This window comes from Colobus angolensis, unplaced genomic scaffold, assembly GCF_000951035.1.
Source record: "Colobus angolensis palliatus isolate OR3802 unplaced genomic scaffold, Cang.pa_1.0 Scaffold37, whole genome shotgun sequence".
Classification (NCBI taxonomy): domain Eukaryota; kingdom Metazoa; phylum Chordata; class Mammalia; order Primates; family Cercopithecidae; genus Colobus; species Colobus angolensis.
Genome location: NW_012117043.1, coordinates 4,422,815 through 4,445,507, shown reverse-complemented (window position 1 = coordinate 4,445,507; position 22,693 = coordinate 4,422,815). Strand labels below are relative to the sequence as shown.

The 22,693-nt window shown below is 45.4% G+C and overlaps 1 protein-coding gene across 1 annotated transcript in view; it reads left to right on the top strand.

Annotated features, from left to right (window-relative positions):
- The window catches only part of YPEL2 (yippee-like 2 (Drosophila)), a 41,321-nt gene that overhangs the window by 14,938 nt on the left and 3,690 nt on the right, over nucleotides 1-22,693 (top strand). The window contains exons 2-3 of the mRNA XM_011953674.1: nucleotides 18,480-18,523; nucleotides 19,513-19,621. Of these exons, the coding sequence (XP_011809064.1) occupies nucleotides 18,480-18,523; nucleotides 19,513-19,621 (153 nt within the window). The remainder of the gene's footprint in view (nucleotides 1-18,479; nucleotides 18,524-19,512; nucleotides 19,622-22,693) is intronic.

Sequence of the window (22,693 nt, the reverse complement as noted above, 5' to 3'; positions counted from 1 at the left end):
AGGGTTTCACCGTGTTAGCCAGGATGGTCTCGCTCTCCTGACCTCGTGATCCACCCGTCTCGGCCTCCCAAAGTGCTGGGATTACAGGCAATTCTCTCTCTTTTTTTTGTTTTTTTGAGACAGAGTCTCACTCTGTTGCCCAGGCTGGAGTACAGAGGCACTATCACAGCTCACTGCACCCTCAACTTCCCAGGCTCAGGTGATCCTTCCACCTTAGCCTCCTGAGTAGCTGGGACTGCAGACGTGCACCACCACACCCAGCTAATTTTTCTGTTTTTTGTAGAGATGAGGTTTCTCCATATTGCCCAGGGTGGTCTAAAATTCTTGGGCTCAAGTGATCCACCCGCCTTGGCCTGCCAAAGTGCTGGGATTGTAGGCGTGAACCAGTGCACCTGCCTGAAATTCTTGCCCTTAAGTAGCTTATGATCTAATGGGGACGGCAGATAGGTAAACAGTGATAAAATGTAGTGAAACACGGTCATTGTTTCACTGTAAGTGGTTGTTCCAGATGTTTTGAGGGTAAAGAGCAGGATGAATGTTTACTAAGATTAGTGTTTATAAGCATTTACTAAGTGGACAAGAAAGAGGAGTCCATTCTGAGCAGAGACAGAGAAACACGACACGAGGCCAAGTCCAGGGACCACAGGGAAGACAGATGGGGAGTCAGGGGAGTCTGTGCTTTAGGGAAGCAGGTCAAGGTGGATCACGCAAGGCCTAGAAGGCCAAACTAAGGAGTTTAGACACAGTTCTGGATGCTGTGAGGAGCTGGTAAAAGGTTTTAAGCAAAGGAGTGATAGGATTTTATTGAGATGGGATGAGAATAAAACATAGCCTATTTTGGAAAATCAACTTCGTTAGCTTCTGTAAACCATATATCCTTGAGCTTTGTGTGATTATACAATGTTGATGTTGTGGAGTGGTGGGCATTGATAACATGCCATAGCCGTTTAAAAATAGTCAGGCCGGGGCCGGGCGCGGTGGCTCAAGCCTGTAATCCCAGCACTTTGGGAGGCCGAGACGGGTGGATCGCGAGGTCAGGAGTTCGAGACCATCCTGGCTAACCCAGTGAAACCCCGTCTCTACTAAAAAATACAAAAAACTAGCCAGGCGAGGTGGCGGGCGCCTGTAGTCCCAGCTACTTGGGAGGCTGAGGCAGGAGAATGGCGTAAACCTGGGAGGCGGAGGTTGCAGTGGGCTGAGATCCGGCCACTGCACTCCAGCCTGGGCGACAGAGCGAGACTCCGTCTCAAAAAAAAAATAGGCCGGGTCCCTCCTTGGTGGTGCCTTCAGCTACACAGCAAGCAGGTAGATCACTGGCAAACAGCAAGCAGTCATAACTCTAAGAAGAGGGCCTTTGTTCATGGAGATCTGGGGGTTTGCAGGGCCTGGGCACTCTGTCTCGCCTGACACTCCTGGCTTCCTGAGTAAGGCTCCCCAGATCATTGAAACCTGGCAATTGCAACCCCATGTTGATGAGTTTTTCTCTGAATTTAAAGAGAGAATTCAGTTGCAGAATTCCAGTGGCTTTGATGTAGCCATGAGGTTTGGAACAGGGCCAAGTGGAGGTGGAAATAAGTAGCTTCTGCAGTCTTTATGTATTTAGAGAATAATTGAAACAGGCATTGGAAAATGGGGATTCTTGGACAGTGATTCCCAAATCTTGACAGTACATCAGAATCACCTGAGATACAAAGGCAGATCACCAGACCCCACCCCAGAGATTCCTTTTCTGAGGGTCTGAGAGTGATGTGGAATCAGGGCCCTGATGGCCGAGGGAAGCAGGCCAACTAGGACACAAGATCTAAGGAGACGCTCACTCTCAGGGTGGTACAGTACAGGGTCAGCACCCCACTACAAGTGCTTCCGTTGGTCCTTCTCAGGCTGTCTGCTTGGCTTTGAAATCTCCAGGTAACCCCCTGTTCCTGGTGTCTTACACTTGAACCAAACATGGCACCCCAGATTGCTTCTGCTTGTTTCTTTGCTGTTTGTTTCAATAGGGTTCACTGGCCCATCAAGCCATGGCACACAGAGGAGGGGCACAGGTGGCCCTCAGCAGGGGCAGGGAGTTATCCTTCCTTAAGCTGTTTGCTGATTAACTCCCTTCTCTGCTGAAACCAGACAAGAAGAGGAACTCAAGAGTCAGCAGGGCTCAGAAGCCCCAATTAATGTGTAGTCCAACTGGGTCGGGGGAGTGACCCTGTGCAGTAGCCCTTTTTTGTTTTTTTGTTTTTGTTTTGTTTTCTGCAGGGGCATGTGTGCCCCAGCTTACTAGAGTTCCGCACACTGAGAGGAGGGATTCCAGCCCCCGGCCGAGGGAGTTAGAGCTCCTGTGAAGCACATGCCTGTCTAGTCAGTCCCTTCCTCCCTGGCCTGCTGGCTGGGCTCTGGCTGGTGTCAAGTTGCCCCAAATACCCAGTCTCCTTTTTCACATCCTTAGGCAAAGATCCCATGGCCAAGGTGCCCTTTCGGCTTAGCTTTCCCACCGGCTGCTCGCAGACAGATAAGCTTCTGACAGTAGGGAAGGGGGAAGGTCCAGAGGTGGGTGGATGCTGAGCAGACCCCTTTGTCTGCAGGCACAGTGGGCTCTGCAGCTCACTGTTGGATGGGGCAGGCACTGGGTGGTGACCAGCTGCCTGTCCCCAATCCTCCACTTCTTTAGTGGCAGGTGGAACATGGCTTGGCTGGGGCACAGTCGTGCATAAGCTCAGGCTTTACCTTGGGATGGAAATTGGAGGCTGAGTTTGTAAGTGTGGAGAGGCGAGGAAACTGTGTTTGAGTGAGCTGGAGAATGCAGGGGCTGCCTGAGCCAGGCTCTGTCTCTGCGTAGTCTGCCCTGGCTGTGCCAGACTGCCGCTCCAGACCTCAGAGATGTTTCATTCCTTGGGCTGGGTTGAACTGAGACGTAACACTGCTGCGAGACAGGAGGGAGAAGGAGCCAGTGGACAGAATGTTCTCATGGCTGGATGCACCAGCCACAGCACAGGCTGGAGCCTTGGGAATTAAGATGAAACCTCTCCCCTTTCTTTAGCCAGTCAATATCTTTAGTAACAAACGAGATTACTGCCTGGATGAACTGGTTTTAATTTACCTTTCTAAAGTGATAAATGTGCTTAAAATGAAAATGGGAGTGACGAGGAAGTTTGCACAGTTCACTTCACTGGTCTCACTTCTTTGGGGAATGAACATGAACTCCTGGACCTGAATTCCCACCTCCTCCTCTCTTCCTGTCACTTGCAACCAAAGCAAGTATCTGAAACCTGCTGGCTGTAGGAATTATTACATTATGTGGAGTTACTTGATATCCCAGACAGTCCCCAAGGAGAGATCCCCCATCATGGCTTCCAAAGATAACCTTGGATGTAGGTACCAGAGTGACAGAACCCAGAAACTCGGCCTCTGTGTATAAGTTGGTCTTGAGTGCCCAGAGGCTGTTTTAAAATGTGTACAGAAAGGTAGCAATTAAATGTTTGTCTTGGAATAACCCTGGCCTCTGAATTTTCCCAGAAGCCCTAGCCTAGGGAAGATGATTAAAAATAGATCTGAGTAGCACTTCCTGCTTGGCAGATGGCTGATAGCAAATGCTAGACTTGCGACTGACCTTTCCTTTCTGAAATCTCCTCCGTTTCCATGATGCTAATTGAGTCCCTCTCTAGGCCTAATCAAAGACTCCTTAGCTGGTTGCAAAAAAGAAAAATACAAAAACCATGGCTTGCTCTCCTGGTTGGGCTCAGTCCATGGAGCAACATGAAAGTGCTGGAATTTGCATGGAAACACCCACTCTGTGGTCTAACTGGCTAGTCCTTGTTTAGAAACTAACAAGTTCTGCTTTCAGATTTACTGCCCAGTGCTGCTAAGGATCCCACACCCTCTCCACTCCCTTCAGTAAGGAAATATTTGTGCGTTGAAGAGTGATAAGAATGCCCTGTGTTTAGATGTGGGCACAATGGACAGTGCTCACCACACAAAGCAGATGCCTAAGAGAGGCAGGGGCTTTGTAAGATGTGTGTTCTAGGACTGACTCTATCCCCATCCACTGTTGCCTTTCCTCATACCCAAGGTGGTGTGAGAAGTTAGAGGAAATAGTGCTTATGACAGTGCCCTGAGGCAGTATGAAACCATGGAACATACAGTGTGGTGTTATTATTACTTTTTAATTTTTTGAGACGGGCTCTGTTGCCCAGTCTGGAGTGCAATGACATGGTCTCGGCTCACTGCAACCTCCGCCTCCCAGGCTGAAGTGATTCTCCTGCCTCAGCCTCCTGAGTAGCTGGGATTACAGGCACGTGCCACCACACCCAGCTAATTTGTATTTTCAGTAGAGACGGGATTTCGCCATGCTGGCCAGGCTGGTCTCGAACTGACCTCGTGATCCACCTGCCTCAGCCTGCCAAAGTGCTGGGATTACAGGCGTGAGCCACGGTGCCCAGCCTGTTTCTGTTATTATATGTTGCAAACATCTCAGGGCCACCATTGATTTCTCCTCGAGTTGTTATTCTCTGTAGGAAAGAGATGGGGATGTAGCTGGACTGTACTGAGGAGTCCTTAGCCGCAAAACAGATGCTCTTCCAGCTGCTTAATCACTATAGATGGAGTAGGTCACCGGGGCTTCTGCTGCCTTTCAAGGCCTCACAGCCTCTTTGACCTTACTTCCTCTTCATGAAAGCCCTCTGCTGTGATCAGCCCTCCTACAGTGCTCTCATCTCCTCCTGTCCCATCCATCTTCTCTGAACTCCTTTAACAACCATAATTTATTGCCACAAATTATACTGCTTTAGACTTAATGTTTTTTAGTCCTGTTTTCTAGGTGGCTAGATGGACTAGCTGTGTGCTCTCTGCGGTGCCCAGCAAGGCTCTGGACATGGCTGTTCATTAGGTATTTGTTGATTTGTCATCACGGAGACACAATATTCCTTCATTTGGCCCTATCACAGCATTCTGAGCCATTCCCTTCTTATTGGACACTTGGGTTTCCCTCTAATTTGTTACCGTCGGAGATTGCTTTAGTGTGACACAAAGCTTTTTTGCTCTGGAGATTATTTTCCAACGCTTGGTATTTTGCAACAAGTCGGGCACTTGCGTTGGCCAAGAAAGATTGATCACCCAAATAAGTGGAAGGGGGTTTATGTTTCTGTGTCTCAAGATGGGAGTCTCAAGGAATGATCAGATAAGGTCGGTCATCTGATGAGCAGAAAAGACTTGCTTTTTACGCAGATAAACAGGAAGTTTGAAAACACAAGAGAAGTCTGAGTCGGAAATGTTCATTTAATATGCGAGGCATCTATTCTCTTGAGAATATGGACTCACAGAATGTTCACCCTTGTAAGAGACCTTGCTCAATCCCTTCATTTCACAGATGATGCAATCCCAGTTCAGAGTATCGGGGATCTAGCTAAGGACACCATCCTAGTTGAAAGCAGATGATCTAGCCTTGCCTGGCAGGGGTGGAGTGGGTAGTCTGGATATTCTGACCCAGTTATGTTCCATTTCTGGAGGGAATACCGAGAGGCGTCAGTGTGTGCTCTTGCATTTTGGCAAGCACCCTGTGCTCAAATCCTAACAATTATATGCCCATGTCTCTTTCATAAGGCTCTTCGGCTATGAGTTCTTCAATCCCCACCATAATTCTTACCACCATGACCCTTTCAAGTAACATTGTCTCTTCCTTGATCCTGTTTCACATAACTCTACTCCTAAATCCAGTCCCAGAGGGTTGGAATAAAATGGTTGAAGGTGAATATATGCTAATGCGCTCACCGGAGGAAAGCGTGATGTTGGACAAGTGCCACAGCAGGGACAATCATGTAAATCTATGTACTTTGGTTTGTGCATGCAACCTGAAGCCCAATTAATTGTTTCAGTAAGGCCTGGTGCTTTGATTAGCTTTAGAAGGAAAGTGTAGGAAGTGTCTAGGGAACACCTTTTAGTATGAAATGAAAAAGAGGTATAGAAAACAATAGTGAACATAGTCAGACCAGGCCACATAGGGAAAATTTGAAGGGACTGATAGGAAGAAGGTGGATATTGTTATCCCATTTCACAGATGGGGAACTCTTGACCCGAAAGCTGAACAAACCAAGAGGACATGGCAGAGGAAGTGCTAGAACTGGGAACTGAACCTAGTCAGTTTATCCAACTGCATAATTCTTTCATCCTACCAAGCTACTAAACTGGGAGAAGTTACATAGTAGGAAAACCTCATGTGGGAGAGATAAGAGCTTTAAATCTATAACCTGAAGTGTAACGGTGCCGAGGATCTAAAGATGGAGGAATCAGAAAGCTCTAAGGAGAAAGAGCTCAGCTCACATGAGGAATTTTGGCATTGTCAGAGTGATTGGCAGTAGAATGGGCTTCCTCAGGAGGTAGTGAGTTCTCTGCCCCTGAAAGTATTCAAGGAGAGGTTTGGTAGAAATGTGGGGGAGAGCCGTGCTTCAGGTGCATGGTTGACCTTTACGAGTAGGGAGGGTTCTTTCAAATCCCAGTATCTGTGAGTGTATTTAAAACTGGATAAAGTCGTGTGTGTATGTTTTCCTTTGAGAACCTCCACTGTACCCAAACTATAGCCCACTGCATGAGATTCCAGTGGCCTGTAATTACTTAAATATTTCTCTTTACCACTCCTGAAGTATTCTTCAGTATTCTTTGCTAGTTCTTTGCCGTGTGGTCCTGGTGCCAAAGAAAGAAGGGATTTAGAGTTTCTTAGCTTTTAATTATTTGTTTCCAAGAGATTTTAAATTAGAATCATTCATTCAGTCTTGAGATGAAGAAGCTGTTTTTAGGCTGGGACTCAGAGGGTATTCCCCTCGGCGGTCCTCAATCAGCGTTAAGCATTGTAGGTGTACAAATTTAATATTATCTGTTCACTCAAGCGACCGAACTCTGGTGAAGTGATTCACAGTAACACAACTCACAGGAAGTTAATTGGGAAAATGCAATTCTAATGCATTAATTTACAGTGGAGCAGATCATCCTGAAAGCTTGGACTGTATGTTGTCTTTGTTGAAGATAAACCCACTTGAGCGAGAGAATTAAATTTAGGACATTGCTAAGTCAGTATGGAATCAGAGCAGAGAAATTTGAATAGCCTAAGAGATTTTCATAACTTCTGACAGATTGATCCATCCTTCTTCATCAGAGAGACAGACTTTCACAGTGAATACCCTCTAGAAAAATTTTGGGACTTAGAGTCAAAAGCTGTGGGTTTAAAGTTCTGACCTTGACTTACAAGCTGTGTGAAAAGTTTCTTAAACAGCGCTGGGCTTCAGTGTCCTCTTCTGTCTTGGAGGTTTTATCAGTTCACATGTGGAAATGTTTTGCATTTTCTGGCATACTATATACCTGTCAGTTTTAGTCTCATTCTGTTTAGGCTCCCTTCCTTTTAGGAAGTCATTTGGGTGGCACCTTCATGACCCCCATCTTCATTCTCTTCTGGACTTTAGAGCCACACTGCCTGGACCTCTGTCATCATTTATTAATTGTGGGTTTGTTTTGTTGTCGTTGTTGTTGTTGTTTTTTGAGATGGAGTCTCTCTCTCTGTCGCCCAGGCTGGCATGCAGTGGCGCGATCTGGGCTCACTGCAACCTCTGTCTCCCAGGTTCACGTGATTCTCCTGCCTCAACCTCTCTAGTAGCTGGAATACAGGCACCCACCACCACATCTGGCTAATGTTTTGTATTTTTGGTAGAGACGGGGTTTCACCATGTTGGCAGACTGGTCAGAATCTCCTGACCTCAGGTGATCCGCGCGCCTCAGCCTCCCAAAGTGCTGGGATTATAGGTATGAGCTACAGCGTCCGGCCAGATTGTTTGACCTTAGGCATATTTCCTAGGCTGTCTTTGCCTTACTTTTCTCATCTGTAAGGTGGGAAGAATGATTGTACCTACCTGATTTTCATTGTTTTTTGTTGAGAGGATTAAGTTAACTTTGCTTGGAGTTACTGTTTGAATCCTGCCTGATACATGGTACTTATCATATGAGTGTGAGCCATGACTGTTAATTTCATAATTTCTAACTCACTTTTATGAGCCACCTCAGTCTCATCTACAAAGTCTAATTTCACTGTAGTGATTGCTTATTAGAAAGTAGCTGGGCATGGTGGTGCGTGCCTGTAATCCCAGCTACTCGGGAGGCCAAGGCAGGAGAATCGCCTAAACCTGGGAGACAGAGGTTGCAGTGAGCCCAGATCGTGCCACTGCATGTCAGCCTGGGCAACAAGATCAAGACATCGTCTCAAAAAAAAAAAGAAAAAGAAAAAGAAAGAATATTTTCAAAGCAATCCCCTCTGTAGCGTGTGGCTTCCATTGTGGAGGGTGGCTTTCTCAGGCCTTTTTTGCCTAGATTGGTTACAAAGGAAGTCTTACTTTGGGGTTCGGTAGGTTTTGCCCGCTGACTTCATAGGCAGCCTTTGAAGTATAAGAACATTTTCATTTGCCAGTGCCCATTTGGCTTTGGTATCAGGAATGCAAATTGAAACATAAGTGAGGAAATGGTATTTATTCTTCCTAGGCATATTAATTTACGTATCATTTTTAACTCTAACAATTGTTTTCAAGGGCCCAATGGCTTTGAGAGACATTTGAGCTCCAGTATTTCAGCCCTCCTGACGATTCTGGCGATTCTGGCTTATATTTGAACTGAAGAGGGCCCAGCTCTTTTTTTTTTTTTTTTTTGAGATGGAGTCTCGCTCTGTGGCCCAGGCTGGAGTGCAGTGGCCAGATCTCAGCTCGCTACAAGCTCCGCCTCCCGGGTTGACGCCATTCTCCTGCCTCAGCCTCCTGAGTAGCTGGGACTACAGGCGCCCACCACCTCGCCCGGCTAGTTTTTTTTTTTTTTTGTATTTTTTAGTAGAGACGGGGTTTCACCGTGTTAGCCAGGATGGTCTCCTGATCTCCTGACCTCGTGATCCACCCATCTTGGCCTCCCAAAGTGCTGGGATTACAGGCTTGAGCCACCGCGCCCAGCGAGGGCCCAGCTCTTAATGACTGACTGCCATCGTGTCCTGGCACCACCCTTAGTGTCTAACTCAGAAGCTAGACTTCCTAAAGAGACCTGGTGAGGATGACATGTTGGCCTCTCTTCTGTAGAGGATGGGGATATCTGATCATGGCCATCCCCTCCTCTCCATCCTTCTGGGTGAGGCATTGCTTCCCATGCCTCACTCCTTCTCTGCAGGATGCTGAGAGCTGGCAGCATTTGCTTTCCCACTGGCTGCATGTTTACCTTGGCATCTGCTGTTCTAACCCCATGCCACAGACTAGAGAGGTTTATCCTGCTCCTGGTTCAGCAGAGAACAACCACACTGCCCAAGCCCCATTTGAAGCCCTTAGGACAGTTGGAAGAGGTGTGGGAGAGGAACGTACGGGGTCTAAGCTGCAGGGGGATTTGGAAGAGTCTGGGGAGCTCTGACTGAACAGCCTGGCCCCTCCAGACTAGTTACGCAGCTCCCATTTTAAAGCCTGTGCTGGTGTGAAGGGAAACACACATTTATTAAATGCTTTTTATGAGTCGCATTTGGTACTTGCTATACACACAATCATTTAATGCACAATCGTTTCATCTTCACCATGTTCCTCTGGAATAGGGCATTATTGAATTGGCAATATGTTTCTCCCTTCTGTAGAGAACCCTGAGGCTCAGAAGGATTAAGTGACTGGCCCAAGGTTACACCGCTAGTGAGGGCTGGATCCAGTCCTTCTCAGGCTCCAAAGCCTGCATCCTTTCTCTTGAATATCAGGCAACACGACACCATGAGGCAACAGATCTTATAGGATCTCTCTCTGCCCCATTCCCTAGGCCCATCCCCGAAAGTGGCTTAGTTCCCCTAAATACTTCTGATACCTTGTCACTGAGACTCCTAAAAGGACTCTAAAAGGGCCCAGTTCGTGTAGGTCAACAGGAAGGGAATTTGAAAAGTCTGATCATTAAATGGCTTAAATCCCAGAGTCTCTTCCTTGCTTTCTTTCTTTCTTTTTTTTTTTTTTTTGAGACAAGGTCTCACTCTGTCATCCAGGCTGGCGTGCAATGGCGTGATCTCAGCTCACTACAACCTCCACCTCAAGCAATTCTCATGCCTCAGCCTCCCGAGTAGCTGGGATTATAGGTGCACACCACCACGCCCAGCCAATTTTTTGGTATTTTTTGGTAGAGACTAAGTTTCACCATGTTGGCTAGGCTCATCTTGAACTCCCTGACCTCAGGTGATCCATCCACCTCAGCCTCCCACAGTGCTAGGATTACAGGCGTGAGCCACAGTGCCTGGCTGAATCTCTCCCTTTCATCAATAAAACACCAGCACCCAGGCCCCCTCACCACCTTTTGTTTTTGCAGTTCCAAGCATCATGAATGTTCCCATGCTCTTGGAATTTTATGACTCCACACAGCAGATATTTCCTCCTTTAGAGCCAGTGGCTTCCCTGCCCCTCCCTCCATCTGTTGAGGGAATGTGTGAGTGAATGGAGACTACCATAGCTCAAAGCCACAAGAGGAGGGGCCTTAAGAAAGCCATCCTTTCACCCCTTGGCTTTTTACCCCTATCTCAAAGGTTCCTAGACAGGTATGTGACAGTCTTTTTAAAATCATAAGCATATACAGTGGCTTTGTTCTATTCTAGTCTTTACTGGTGACCTATGTCCCCATGTGGAAGACAAATAGAGTCAGGAAGTTCTTCCTTTATAATTAACTCAAGTCTCTCATTTCCGTCTATTTCCTCTTGTTCTTATCGCAGAGAAGATGGAATAAATCCCCTTCAGTCTTTCCTCTTAGCTAAATGTTCACAGCATCTTTCAGTTGCACTCGAGTTTTTAACTTTGTTCTTTATCATCACCCCTCTCACTTTCTCCATATGCATCCTCAAGGCTGAAATCCAAACAGGATCTAGGACTGTTTTGCTTGGGTTCCAGCTCTTTGGAATGGAGCCTATGGCTTACTTTGACCCAATATAGGAAACCTCACCAGGCCTAGCCATGGTTGGAGAAAAGAATGGAAAAAGGACTGATCTGACCCTTCCCTACAGAATGTGAGATCTGTTGAGTTGTTGGGGTTTAGCCAACACTCAGGGCAAAGGTTTTACTAATCCTCCTTTGTATCTCTACCTAAACATTTCTGATGCCTTCTCACTGAGACACCTAAAAGTACTTTAAAGGGTTGAAATGTATAGTGCCTTGAGCAAATCCATAGAGACAGAGAGTAGATTTATGCTTGCCAGAGGCTGGAGGCAAGGGAGATGGAGGCTGATGGCTAATGGTGTGTGATTTCTTTTTGGAGTGTGAAAATGTTCTGGAAATAGATAGTGGTGATAGTTGCGTGACCTTGTGAATATAAGAACCACTGAATTGTCTACTTTAAAAGGGTGATGGTAATGTGAATTACATCTCAATTTTCAAAAGCTGAAGTTATGTTTGTACCAATAAGTTTTTTTGTTGGTTGTCTTCGAACTCAGCTCATCAATAAGTTTGGGGGTTTTGTTTTGTTTTGTTTTGACAGGGTCTCACTCTGTCACCCAATCTGGAGTGCAGTAGTGTGACCTCAGCTTACTGTAACCTCCACCTCCCAGGTTCACGTGATTTTCCTGCCTCAGCTTCCCGAGTAGCTGGGATTACAGGCATGCGCCACCATGCCTGGCTAATTTTTCCATTTTTGGTAGAGACAGGGTTTTGCCATGTTGGCCAGGCTGGTCTCGAACTCCTGACCTCAAGTGATCTGCCTGCCTCAGCCTCCCCAAGTGCTGGGATTACAGGCTTCAGCCACCACGCCTAGCCTAATGAGTTTTGTTTAAAGCTATATAATAGAAACATTCTAACAGTAACAAAGTATATAGAGTCTTGAAGTTTATGAAGCACTTGGTAAACAATATCTAACTTCTTCTTTTTTTTTTTGAGATGGAGTCTTTCTGTGTCTTCCAGGCTGGAGTGCAGTGGCGCCATCTCGACGACCTTTGCCTCCTAGGTTCAAGTGATTCTCCTGTCTCAGCCTCCCACGTAGCTGGGATTACAGGCATGCATCACCACACCCAGCTAATTTTTGTATTTTTAGTAGAGTCGGGGTTTCGCCATATAGGCTAGGCTGGTCTCGAACTCCTGACCTCAAGTGATCTGCCCTCCTCGGCCTCCCAAAGCGCTAGGATTACAAGCGTGAGCCACCATGGCCATCGAATTGCAAAGTGGGGAAGCCTTGCCTTTTGGCATAATAAAGAGGGAGACCAAAGTCACCAAAGAAGGAGGTTTGAAGAACCAAGTAGGTTAGAGTCAATCTTTTCATCTCTCTCCTCCAGGCTCATGAAAAGGCCAAAGAGGAGAGGTAGGGACTTTTTACTCTGTGCTTCAACCTCACTTACTGTTCTCAGCAACCCTAGGAAATGGACATGGTTTCTACTTACAGATGAAAAAGATGGGGCAGCTCAGAGGTTAACTAACTCTTTCAGGGTCAAGTGGCTAATAAGTTGAAGTTGTAAAGCCAGGACTTGAACCTGAATCTTCTGATGTCAAGACTAGATCCTCTTAACCTGTGCAGATATGCAAGGGGTCACCTAGTTCCCAGGTGTTAGCTGGTGAGGCAGATGGGCGTCTGCTTCCCCGATCTCTCTGTACCTCCTGAGGGATATGCTCGGTGGCTAATGGTTGATCTTCCTAGAGAGAGAAGGGGGCTGAAGTTTGAGAGGCTCTGCTCCTCTGCTGGACCCTTCATGTAGGGAGAAGCCTGTTCAAGTGAATAGGACTCCAAAGTGAGGACCTGTATCTGTCACCGGGGGAAGAAACTCACACGTTTGCTCTGTTGCTGCCTCCCGCTTCAATCCAGAGTATTCATTTTTCAGTGGTTCTCCTACTTTTAAAAGGAGTTTCTGCCTTCCAGACTTGCAAAGGGGCCCAAAATCCGTGGTTTTGGCTACTAAACAGGAAACTCAAAGCCCTTTCCATTCCTTTGAGCTGGCTGGAAGGGCTGGGCCTGGAACTATTACGTTACTTTCAAGGACAGAAGAAAAGTTTTGTGTGGCTTAAAAAACAAAACAAAAACCCTTTCCTGGAGGCCTGCACACCAGCCTTGGTTGATACACAACATGGAAAAGAGCTGCCTTGTTGCCTGGCAGTAATGACAGCAAACAAATGTGTCTGACAGTCTGTTTGGCATCTCCTGGTCTGAAATTCTGTTTGCTTTATTCTAATTGCTTCCTTAACTGCCTTTCTGTCTCCCCACCTTCGGTACCACCCTCACTCCAGGGAGTGCCAGGCCGTGCCAGGCAGGGCTGGGCCCCACAGGATCCAGTAATGCAGCTGGGGCTATTCTTGTCTGTGTCTATCTGCAAGAAGCTTGTTGTTCTCCATGGCTGTTTTTCTCATCATAATTGTTGACTTGGCAGGGGCCCCAGAATGGAACCCATGATGGAAAAGGCTTCCAGAGCTCTGCCTCAAAAAACACAGCTGATCCCGAGTGCCAGGCTGAGGAAACAGAGGTTCATAGATAGTGCTCCTCACGGGAACCTGAGTGGCTATGGCCGCCAGGACAGCCCTGAGAGGGGGTTCAGTACCCTTTGTACGTGTGGGCCTCTCCCAGCAGACTCTCTCAAACCAGGCCTGGAGGAAGCATTGGAGGTGCCTCGGGGCCTGGCTGGCATTTCTCTGCTCTGCCACGTGCCCTCCCCCACCCCAACTCTCTCTAGGAATTCTAATCTGTGTCAGGCCAGAGAAAGTGACTCTTGGGACCAGCCTGGAAGCAGACAGGAACCCCCAGAACATTGGCCTTCACACTTTTAAAATGACATACCCCTATCAGTAAAATGTTTGAGCATAAACTCCTAATATGTATATACTTATTTATAAATTATATATGTGTGCTGCCATGTAATATGTACGTTGTAAGCATACAATTTTTAACGAACATTTATATAATTTAAATGGATGAAAAATAATTATTAAATTGTTTTAAATTTTATTGAAGGTATATGTGATTGGATATACTCCTTTAAAAAAATCTTGGTTGATCACTTTCTGATACAGTAATTCAAAAGACCTATTCTAATGAGAGGGTTGTTCTTGAAAACTCTCAAGAAAAGTGGTTTTTTGATTTTGGTTTTGGGTTTTTTCTGTAAAGATGAGGTCTCACTGTGTTGACCAATTGGTCTCAAACTCCTGACCTCAAGTGGTCCTCCTGCCTCGGCCTCCCATAGTGCTGGGATTATAGGCATGAGCCATCACACCTAGCACTGAAAAGTATTCTTACGATATTTCAGAATTATCCTCACAAACATACTTTTAAAAAAAGAATTAAAAAATATGAAAATGAACAAAGGTTCAAACCCCTCTGAAACTCTTTGTGTGGAATAGTTTTACATCGATTAGGGAATTGCTTACAATTCCTAATTGTACAGATATAGGAATAGAGTGTGCAGGCATAGATTTTAGAAATGACTTATTATTTTACAAATTTATTAATTAAAAAAAATTTTAATTTGCATACAGTAAAATTCACTCTTTGAATATGAGTCATATGAGTTTTAACATAGATAAGTCTTAGGACCTGGACGTCCTACAGTCTATTTAGTTTTACCGTCTTATAAATATATAGTCTAATAGTGATTACCAGACTTTCTTTTCTTATAGGGCCTAAGAGTATGGTTCTTCTGTTACCAAGATAACAGATCAATTCCATCTCTCTCACTAACTCTTATAGTTAAACATTCTTTTTACCAATCTTCTTAGCGTAATGTGTTTCAAATTCATCCATGTTGCTCTGTATATCAATAGTTTGTTCCTCTTTATTACAGAATATTATTATATGGATATACCAGTCTACTTACCCAGTCACCATTTGAGACATTTAGGTTGTTTCCAGTTTGGGGCGATTATGAATTAAGCTGTTAAAAACACTCTCATACAGGTTTTTGTGTGAACATAGGCTTCCGTTTCACTTGGGTAAGTGAAATTGCCAGACCCATTTCCAAAGCTGCTGTACTGTTTTGCAATGTTTGAGAGTTCCAGTTGCTACATATTCATGCCAACACTTGGTTTTGTCAGTTAAAGAAAAAATATTTAACCATTTTAATGTGGACTGATTCTGATGAAGTTCAGTTTATCAGTTGTTTTCTCTTTTATAGATTGTGTTTCTGGTGTATCTAAGAACTCTCTTCTAACACAAGGTCACAAAGATTTTCTTCTGAATATCCTGCATTTCAAATTAATTTTTATACAAGCATATCATTTTTTAGCCACAAAAATAATATAAGGTAAAAATATTGACAGAAGCCAGTTCTCTCTATAGCACAAGGTTCAGGTACTTTACCATAAGTGAACCCCTTTGTAGTACTCTATCTCATATGCAAAACATTGCAAAGATCCTGTTATTTAAAGATCTTGTTTTTCAAAAAAATAAGATTAGCCTTATTCACAGAAACAACGGTGTTCACTGTACGCTGAAAGCAGAGGCAGAAGAAGAACACCTTTGTCACCTCTGACCCCCACAGTGGAGCCCCTTCCTTCCAGATACCTATACATACAGGACACATGCCAGTCCAGGGAAGGCCTCGTGGCAATCCATGTATTGTAACCGTTTAGCAAAACTTAGTTTTTAAAGATAAAATATATAAAATGAGCTAGTGTTTCCTTGCTGCCCTGGAGAAAAGGGTTGTCTGGGGGATTGTCTTGCACACCTTGCTGGGATACCGCTGCCCTGGTAAGTGTCACAATGTTGCCTGTCTCCCTGTATTTCTAATTGTGTCTGGCAGAGAGTCAGTGATCCAGGGGTGAGAAAGAAGTGAATGCATTATTCAAAGCCTTTCTCTGTCATTAATGGTGAAGCTCTGTTGCTTCCTGTTACTTTCCTGTCTGCTTTCTTCTGGGATTTGTTTCCCAATAGCCACCTTCTTCTAAGCTCTGAACTTGAAGGTCTTAGCAAATGTTTCTTAGAGGATGACATTCCAAATTGCCTGTAACTTAGGACCATGGAATAATAGAATATAATTTTGAAGCTAGAAGGGGATTTGAAGGTCAGCTAGTTCAAATCTCTTATTAAAACCAAACCAAAAAGAAATGAACTGTGATATCCATAAAATAGAATACTACTCAGCAGCAAAAAGGGAATAAATTGTTGATATGTTCAACATGGATGAATCCTAAAAGAATTGTGCTGAGTGAAAAAAGTCAAACACATATATACTGTAAATGAAAATACATTTCGTTTATTTACAAACATTCTAGACTGGTCGTGGTGACTCACATCTGTAATCCCAGCACTTTGGGAGGCCAAGGCAGGCAGATTGGGTGGATCGCTTGAGCTCAGGAGACCAGCTTGGGCAACATGGCAAGATTCCGTCTCTACAAAAATTCCAAAATTAGCCAGGCACGGTGGTGCACCCCTGTAGTCCCAGCTACTCGGGAGGTTGAGGCAGAAAGATCACTTGAGCCCAGGAGATCAAGGCTGCAGTGAGCCATGATCGTGCCTCTACACTCCATCCTGGGTGGCAGAGTGAGACCTTGTCTCAAAAAAAGATTCCAGAAAATATAAATTATATATAAATTATAGTGACAGAAAGCTGTAATCACCTATGGATCTATAAGTGGTAAGAGGATTCAGAGGGGAGGATTCAGAGGGATATGAGGAGATGTTTGGGTGTGATGGGCAGTTTAATCTTGATTGTGGTGATAGCGGTATACTTCAAATATATACCATTTATTATGTCACTTATAGTTCAGTAAAATTGTTTATAGAAAACGAAAGAAACTAGAGACAATTTAATTGACTCAGAATATTTAATAAATGACTACTGTGTGCCAGATGCACATGCTTATGTGTTGGACATTCAGAGAGAGATTGTAGACATGGCGCACGCCTTCAGGGAGCTCACAGTCTACTGAGGGAGTGAGATAAATAAACAGATGATTTCAATCCAGGACGCTAGTGCTAAGACAAAGGAAAACAGGCTGGGTGCAGTGGCTCACGCCTGTAATCCCAGCACTTTGGAAAGCTGAGGCAGGTGGATTGCTTGAGCCTAGGAGTTCAAGACCAACCTGGGTAACATGACAAGACCCTGTCTCCATAATTTTTTTTTTAATAGCTGGTTATGGTGGTATGCACCTTTGGCCCCAGTTACTCGGGAGGCTCAGGCAGGAGGATCGCTTGAGCCCAGAAGGTGGAGGCTGCAGTGAGTCACAGTCACACCACTGCACTCCAGCCTGGGTGACAGAGTGAAACTATCTTTCACACCACTGCACTCCAGCCTGGGTGACAGAGTGAAACTATCTTGGGGGGGATAAAAAGGAAAGAAAGAAAAAGGAAACGCAGGGAACATGAAGAGTCCAGAACATGGGTGTCATTGGGTGCCACCCATGACAGGACACCCATGAGGCAGGACAATCACTTGAACTCAGGAGATGGAGGTGCAGTGAGCCGAGATCGCGCCACTGCATTCTGGTCTGGGTGACAGAGCAAGACTCCATCTCAAAAAAAAAAAAAAAAGAATTTTGTCTTTCACACTGGCCGGCAGCACTGATCTCTGTCGTCCTGCACATCTGACAAAAATGGTTGTCTCGCGTGCTAATCTGAGTCCTGTCTGGTGCTCACCCACCCTCTGGTCATCTGTTAGCCACTCACCTCCTTGTTTGTTGGTTGCTTTTCAGGGCAGACTGAGATATTAAATTCAGGACACCGTTGTTAGGCCACATTAAAAATGCAGGCAGCAGTGCAGAACATGGCTGGCTCATGTCAGGCAGGCTTCTCAGTGTAACCAGAGAGGGAAAACATGGACAGGGCCTGTGTTAATGAAAGCAGATGTCAGATTGCATGGCAGGCTCTGGCTCCTGTTTCTCCTGTTCCCTGCCTCCCTCCAGCCAGAAGAAAGAAACCCCTATGTAAAGCTAGAGGTTAAAGTGGAATTGCTGCTTCATGAGCGTTTCTGTGATGCTGAGATCGAGTTGCTTACATCTCAAAAGAGCTCCTATGCTCCCATTTAGGATTGTAAACTGTCATGGCACTTAGAATCTTCTAGAAGGCATGACAAGTGATGAGTGTGGGTTGGATAGTTTATTCTTGGGTTGGGGATTTTTTGCTGCCTTTGTTAGGGCTGGACCAAGAGGCCAAGCAAAAGAGCTTGTGGTGGTTTCCATGCCTGGGCCAGCCTGGGAAAGCTGTGGCCAGCACAGATGGCTGAAATCAAGTGGGACCAGGAACACCAATGCGGATTAATGATCTCAGGTGAATTAATTGTATCAGGCAATGTCAGGAGGGAAGAAGTTTTTAATGACATGGTGGGTTTGGGTTTTTTTTTATTTTGTCACTTGGGCTAGTGAAAACAGTCCAGTGGGCCAGATCGAGCTTTGTGGCTCTGTTTATTCTGCCATCTTCTCTGCCCCCATGCCATCTGCCAGCAGCACCATTAACTGGCTCAGTACTCCCTTGTGTCAGTCCTGGAAGGTCATGCTTATTGCGATTGGGGTCGGTTTCCCAAACGGGTGGGTGAAATGGATGTCTAACTATCGATTTGTTTTCTTGCATTTCAGTCATTCCAAGGAAGTCAAGGACGAGCATACCTCTTTAACTCAGTGTGAGTGCCTCTGAATGGTACATTCCTTGTGGGGTGCAGATTCGAGGGCTGGGAAAAAGCAGTCCTTGATGATGATTAAACAATGAACCCTGCCCTCTCTGCCACAGTGAAACTCTGTGGAGCATTACTCTCCACAATTGGTAGTCAGTTACCTTTGGGGAACATTTCTTGCCAACATCTCTGGCTAAAAATAATATATTCATTACACTCCCCTCAGAGGGCGCATCAGAGGACTGTAGTCCCACAGGGAAGAAGCTGAGGAGATTCTGAGAGCCTCAACATGGAGGGCTCATAATGAGATCTGAGATATGTCACTGGGGAAGAGAATAGGGGTGAATAAGACATCAAGATCTGCCATGGGACCTAAGGAGGAAGGAAGGCCCACTTCGGGCAGATGCATAGTTTCCAGGGCCCTCAGCCATTCCTGGGCACCAGGTTTATCACCTCTTGCCTGGGAAGGGAAGGTGAAGCCCACATAAGCCTGATAAACTGTAAAAATAAAAATCTGGCCTGTGGCTTGAGCTGGGCACCCTGTGAAGGAGTAGAACCTATTCAGCACCCAGGGATCACTCATTCCTGTATGAGGACCACACTGTGCTGCCATGTGTGGCATCTTCAGCTTCATTCAGTCCTCAGTAAGCTGTGAGGACCTGTGCCTATGGCTGTGGACTTCACAGTGTGGCTGTCAGCTTGTCCCCCTAAGTCACAGATTGAAAGTATTTGTTAGAAAAATTAAAATTTTAAGCAAACTCTCAACCATAAAGATTATTTCAGTAGACCCACTCCACTAGAACTTGCAGATCTGAAATTCCTTCCAGCTGAGATATTTCCCTGTGGCCACCTTTTGGGGATTGGTTTAGACCTGCTCAGCTCAGGGTTGGCTCCCTTTGGGGCAGTCTTGCCCAGTTAATTTTTGCTGGAAGCTCAGCTTGAATGACTGATGTGCATGTCACTGACTACCCACTCTCTCTTTTTGTGCCTCAACATAGAGTTAATGTGGGCTGTGGGCCTGCAGAAGAGCGAGTGTTGCTAACAGGACTGCATGCAGTTGCAGACATTTACTGTGAAAACTGCAAAACCACTCTGGGCTGGAAATATGTAAGTATAAAAGAGTCTGGTTGGTAGAGGGCTGGAAGGGAATTGCCAAGAGCCTTATGCCAGAAGAACATGTTCTTCTACTGACTTTCCATGGCCTTGTGGGATTGTCTTAGACCAGGATAGTCACCTGTCTACCACATTCATTCTTTCCTTTCTGTTGATATGTTTCCCTCCTCCTATTCATTCCTTCACGCCTACCCCTGAGACACACACCCCTTTAGATGTAATAAATAATAATAGTAATGGCATATAACCTTTCTCGACAGCTCACTATATGCCAGCCATACGTCAGCAGCCTTAGAGGTTAGGTGCTATCTTCACCTCTATTTTATGGATAGGGATACTGAGACTTAAGGAGGTTAACAATATGTCCAAGGCAATCTAGCCATTTAATAGCCACACCAGGGTAGGAATCCATGTAATATTCTGTTATTTTTTTTTATTTCTAAATTTTTCATTCTCAAAGGAGGCGACCATGTAGTAGTATTCTGACACAGAGCCCATGCTCTTTTTTAAATATTAAACAAATTTATCTTATTTTATTTTATTTTGAGACAGTTTCGCTCTGTCACCCAGGCTGGAGTGCAATGGTGCGACCTTGGCTCACTGCAACCTCCCCCTCCCGGATTCAAGCAATTCTCCTGCCTCAGCCTCCCAAGTAGCTGGGATTACAGACATGCACCACCACATCTGGCTTATTTTTTGTATTTTTAGTAGAGACAGGATTTCACCATGTTGGCCAGGCTGGTCTCGAACTCCTGACCTCAGGTGATGCACCAGCCTCAGCCTCCCAAAGTGCTGGGATTACAGGTGTGAGCCACCGTGCCTGGCCAACAAATTTATTTTTTAATAAATAGAGATAGGGTCTCACTGTGTTGCTCAGGCTGGCCTCAAACTCCTGAGCTCAAGTAGTCTTCCCAAATTGGCCTCCCAAAGTGCTGAAATTATAGGCATGAGCCACCGTGCCTGATCAGGAACCCAGGCTCTGAAGCCACTATACTTTGATGCTCCAATAAATATTCCTAAAACACCTAGGTCCCAGGCCCTGAGCAAGTCATTATCGAAAACTGCCTTAATTAACATCCACTGTCAGATGTAGTCATGGCTGGACCTCTCCCAAATGGACAATTATTCTTTCATTGTTTAACTCAGCAAAAAGTGTTAAGGTCCCTTTGGGGCCGGGGAAAAGTGAGCAGTCCTTTGCCAGAGTGAGAGGAGAGAAGGGCCAGGATCTGCTTCAACACTGGGGACTGATTGTTCTAACATGCGCTGGGGTCACCATATAACCATAGACACTGCCCCTATAGTCCCTCTAGCTAGCGTGAACCATCTAGGCAACCCTCTAAGAACCATCTAGGCAGCTAGAGTGAGGTTCAAATTTGGGCTCCATGACTTATTTGTCTGTGTGTCCTTGGACAAGCTACTTAGCTTCTATGCTAAGTTTCCTCATACTTACAGAGTTGGTTTGAGTGTTAAATAGGATCATGCCCGTAAAACACTTAGGTCTTCACCTTGCATAGAGCATATGTCAGTGAATATTTACTTAAATTGTTATTGTTATTATTGTTGGCAGATTTTTTCAGCCTGCATGTGTACATCCATGCATTGCACACTCCTTTCTATTCTTGCCCTCCCTGTCATTGTGAGGATATTGAAAAGTTGGTCTTCCTGTCTCTGGGAAGGCAATTTAGTCCATGTAAAATGTCTCAAATTCCCTATCCTGTCATATGGCTCATGAACTGCCTCTGGCTTCTGAAGGAGCCTGAAGGAGTTGTCAAACCTGCTGCAGAGTGCTAATGATATGTCAATGTAGGTTCATCCATTGTAACAAATGTTCCAATCTGGTGTGGGATTTTGATAGTGGGGGAATCTGGAGGTGGGTAGCGGGTATGTGGGAAATCTCTGTACTTTCTGCTCAGTTTTGCTGTGACCCTAATGCTGCTCTAAAAATAACATCTTTTGGGGAAAAAAAATATGTTTATACACATATAAAATAATGTGAGCAATAGATGCCAGGCACAGAATTATGATTCCATTGAAATAGTTTGAAAATGTGGAAATCATTAAAAAAAAAAAAAAAGAAAACAACAACAACAAAAAAACTGCCCCAGGTGGAATCTGCAGGTGGAGCCTGGTATAGCACTGCCTTCAGATTCCATTTTCCCCATTCCCTGGAAATCTTCAGGATTACAAACAAAAATGGGGCCAGGCACAATAGCTCAGGCCTATAAACCCAGCAGTTTGGGAGTCTGAGGTGGGTGGATCACCTGAGATCAGGAGTTCAAGACCAGCCTGGCCAACATATAGTGAAACTCCATCTCTACCAAGGCGTGGTGGTGGGTACCTGTAATCCCAGCTACTCAGGAGTCTGAGGCAGGAGAATTGCTTGAACCCAGGAGGCGGAGGTTACAGTGAGCCGAGATCATGCCATTGCACTCCAGCCCGGGTGACAGAGTGAGACTCTGTCCCCTCCCCCAAAAAAAACCTAGACAGTGTGTTGTGTGGTGCCAAGATGGGTTAGCCACAGCTTCCTATGGTCGGCTTGGTTGTTCCTGTGGGAGAATCTGGACTTGGCCATTCTGTTCCCTCTGTACAGTCACAGGCCCCCTCTGGGTGATCTGGGGTGGGGGACACAGTTCTGCTCGTGATTATCCAGAAATGTTCTTCATTGCTTCTTGGCCTTTTGGCTAAGATCAAGTGTAGAAAAGTTCTCCCCTTCCCGTGTTTCCCAGCCTCTTGGCTGTCTCACTGCCCTGAAGATTGCTGGATTGAAGACACACGGCGAGCCTGAGTTGGTTGGTTTTGTTCCATGCTTGAGTTCGGATAAAACGATTCATCCTTTTGACAAAAGTTTATCAAAAGCCTTTGACTAAATACCAAAAAAATGGACAAGATCCAGTGCCTGCCCTCAAAGTGCTGACAGTCATGATGGCAGCTCAGGACGAAAACCAACGTGAAAACAGATCAAACAGCCTGACAAGCACTGGGATGTGTACAGCACAGCAGGGACCCCAAATATGCATCCGTCACCTCCTATGTGCAAGTCCAGGGCACCTTCCTTTTTTTTTTTTT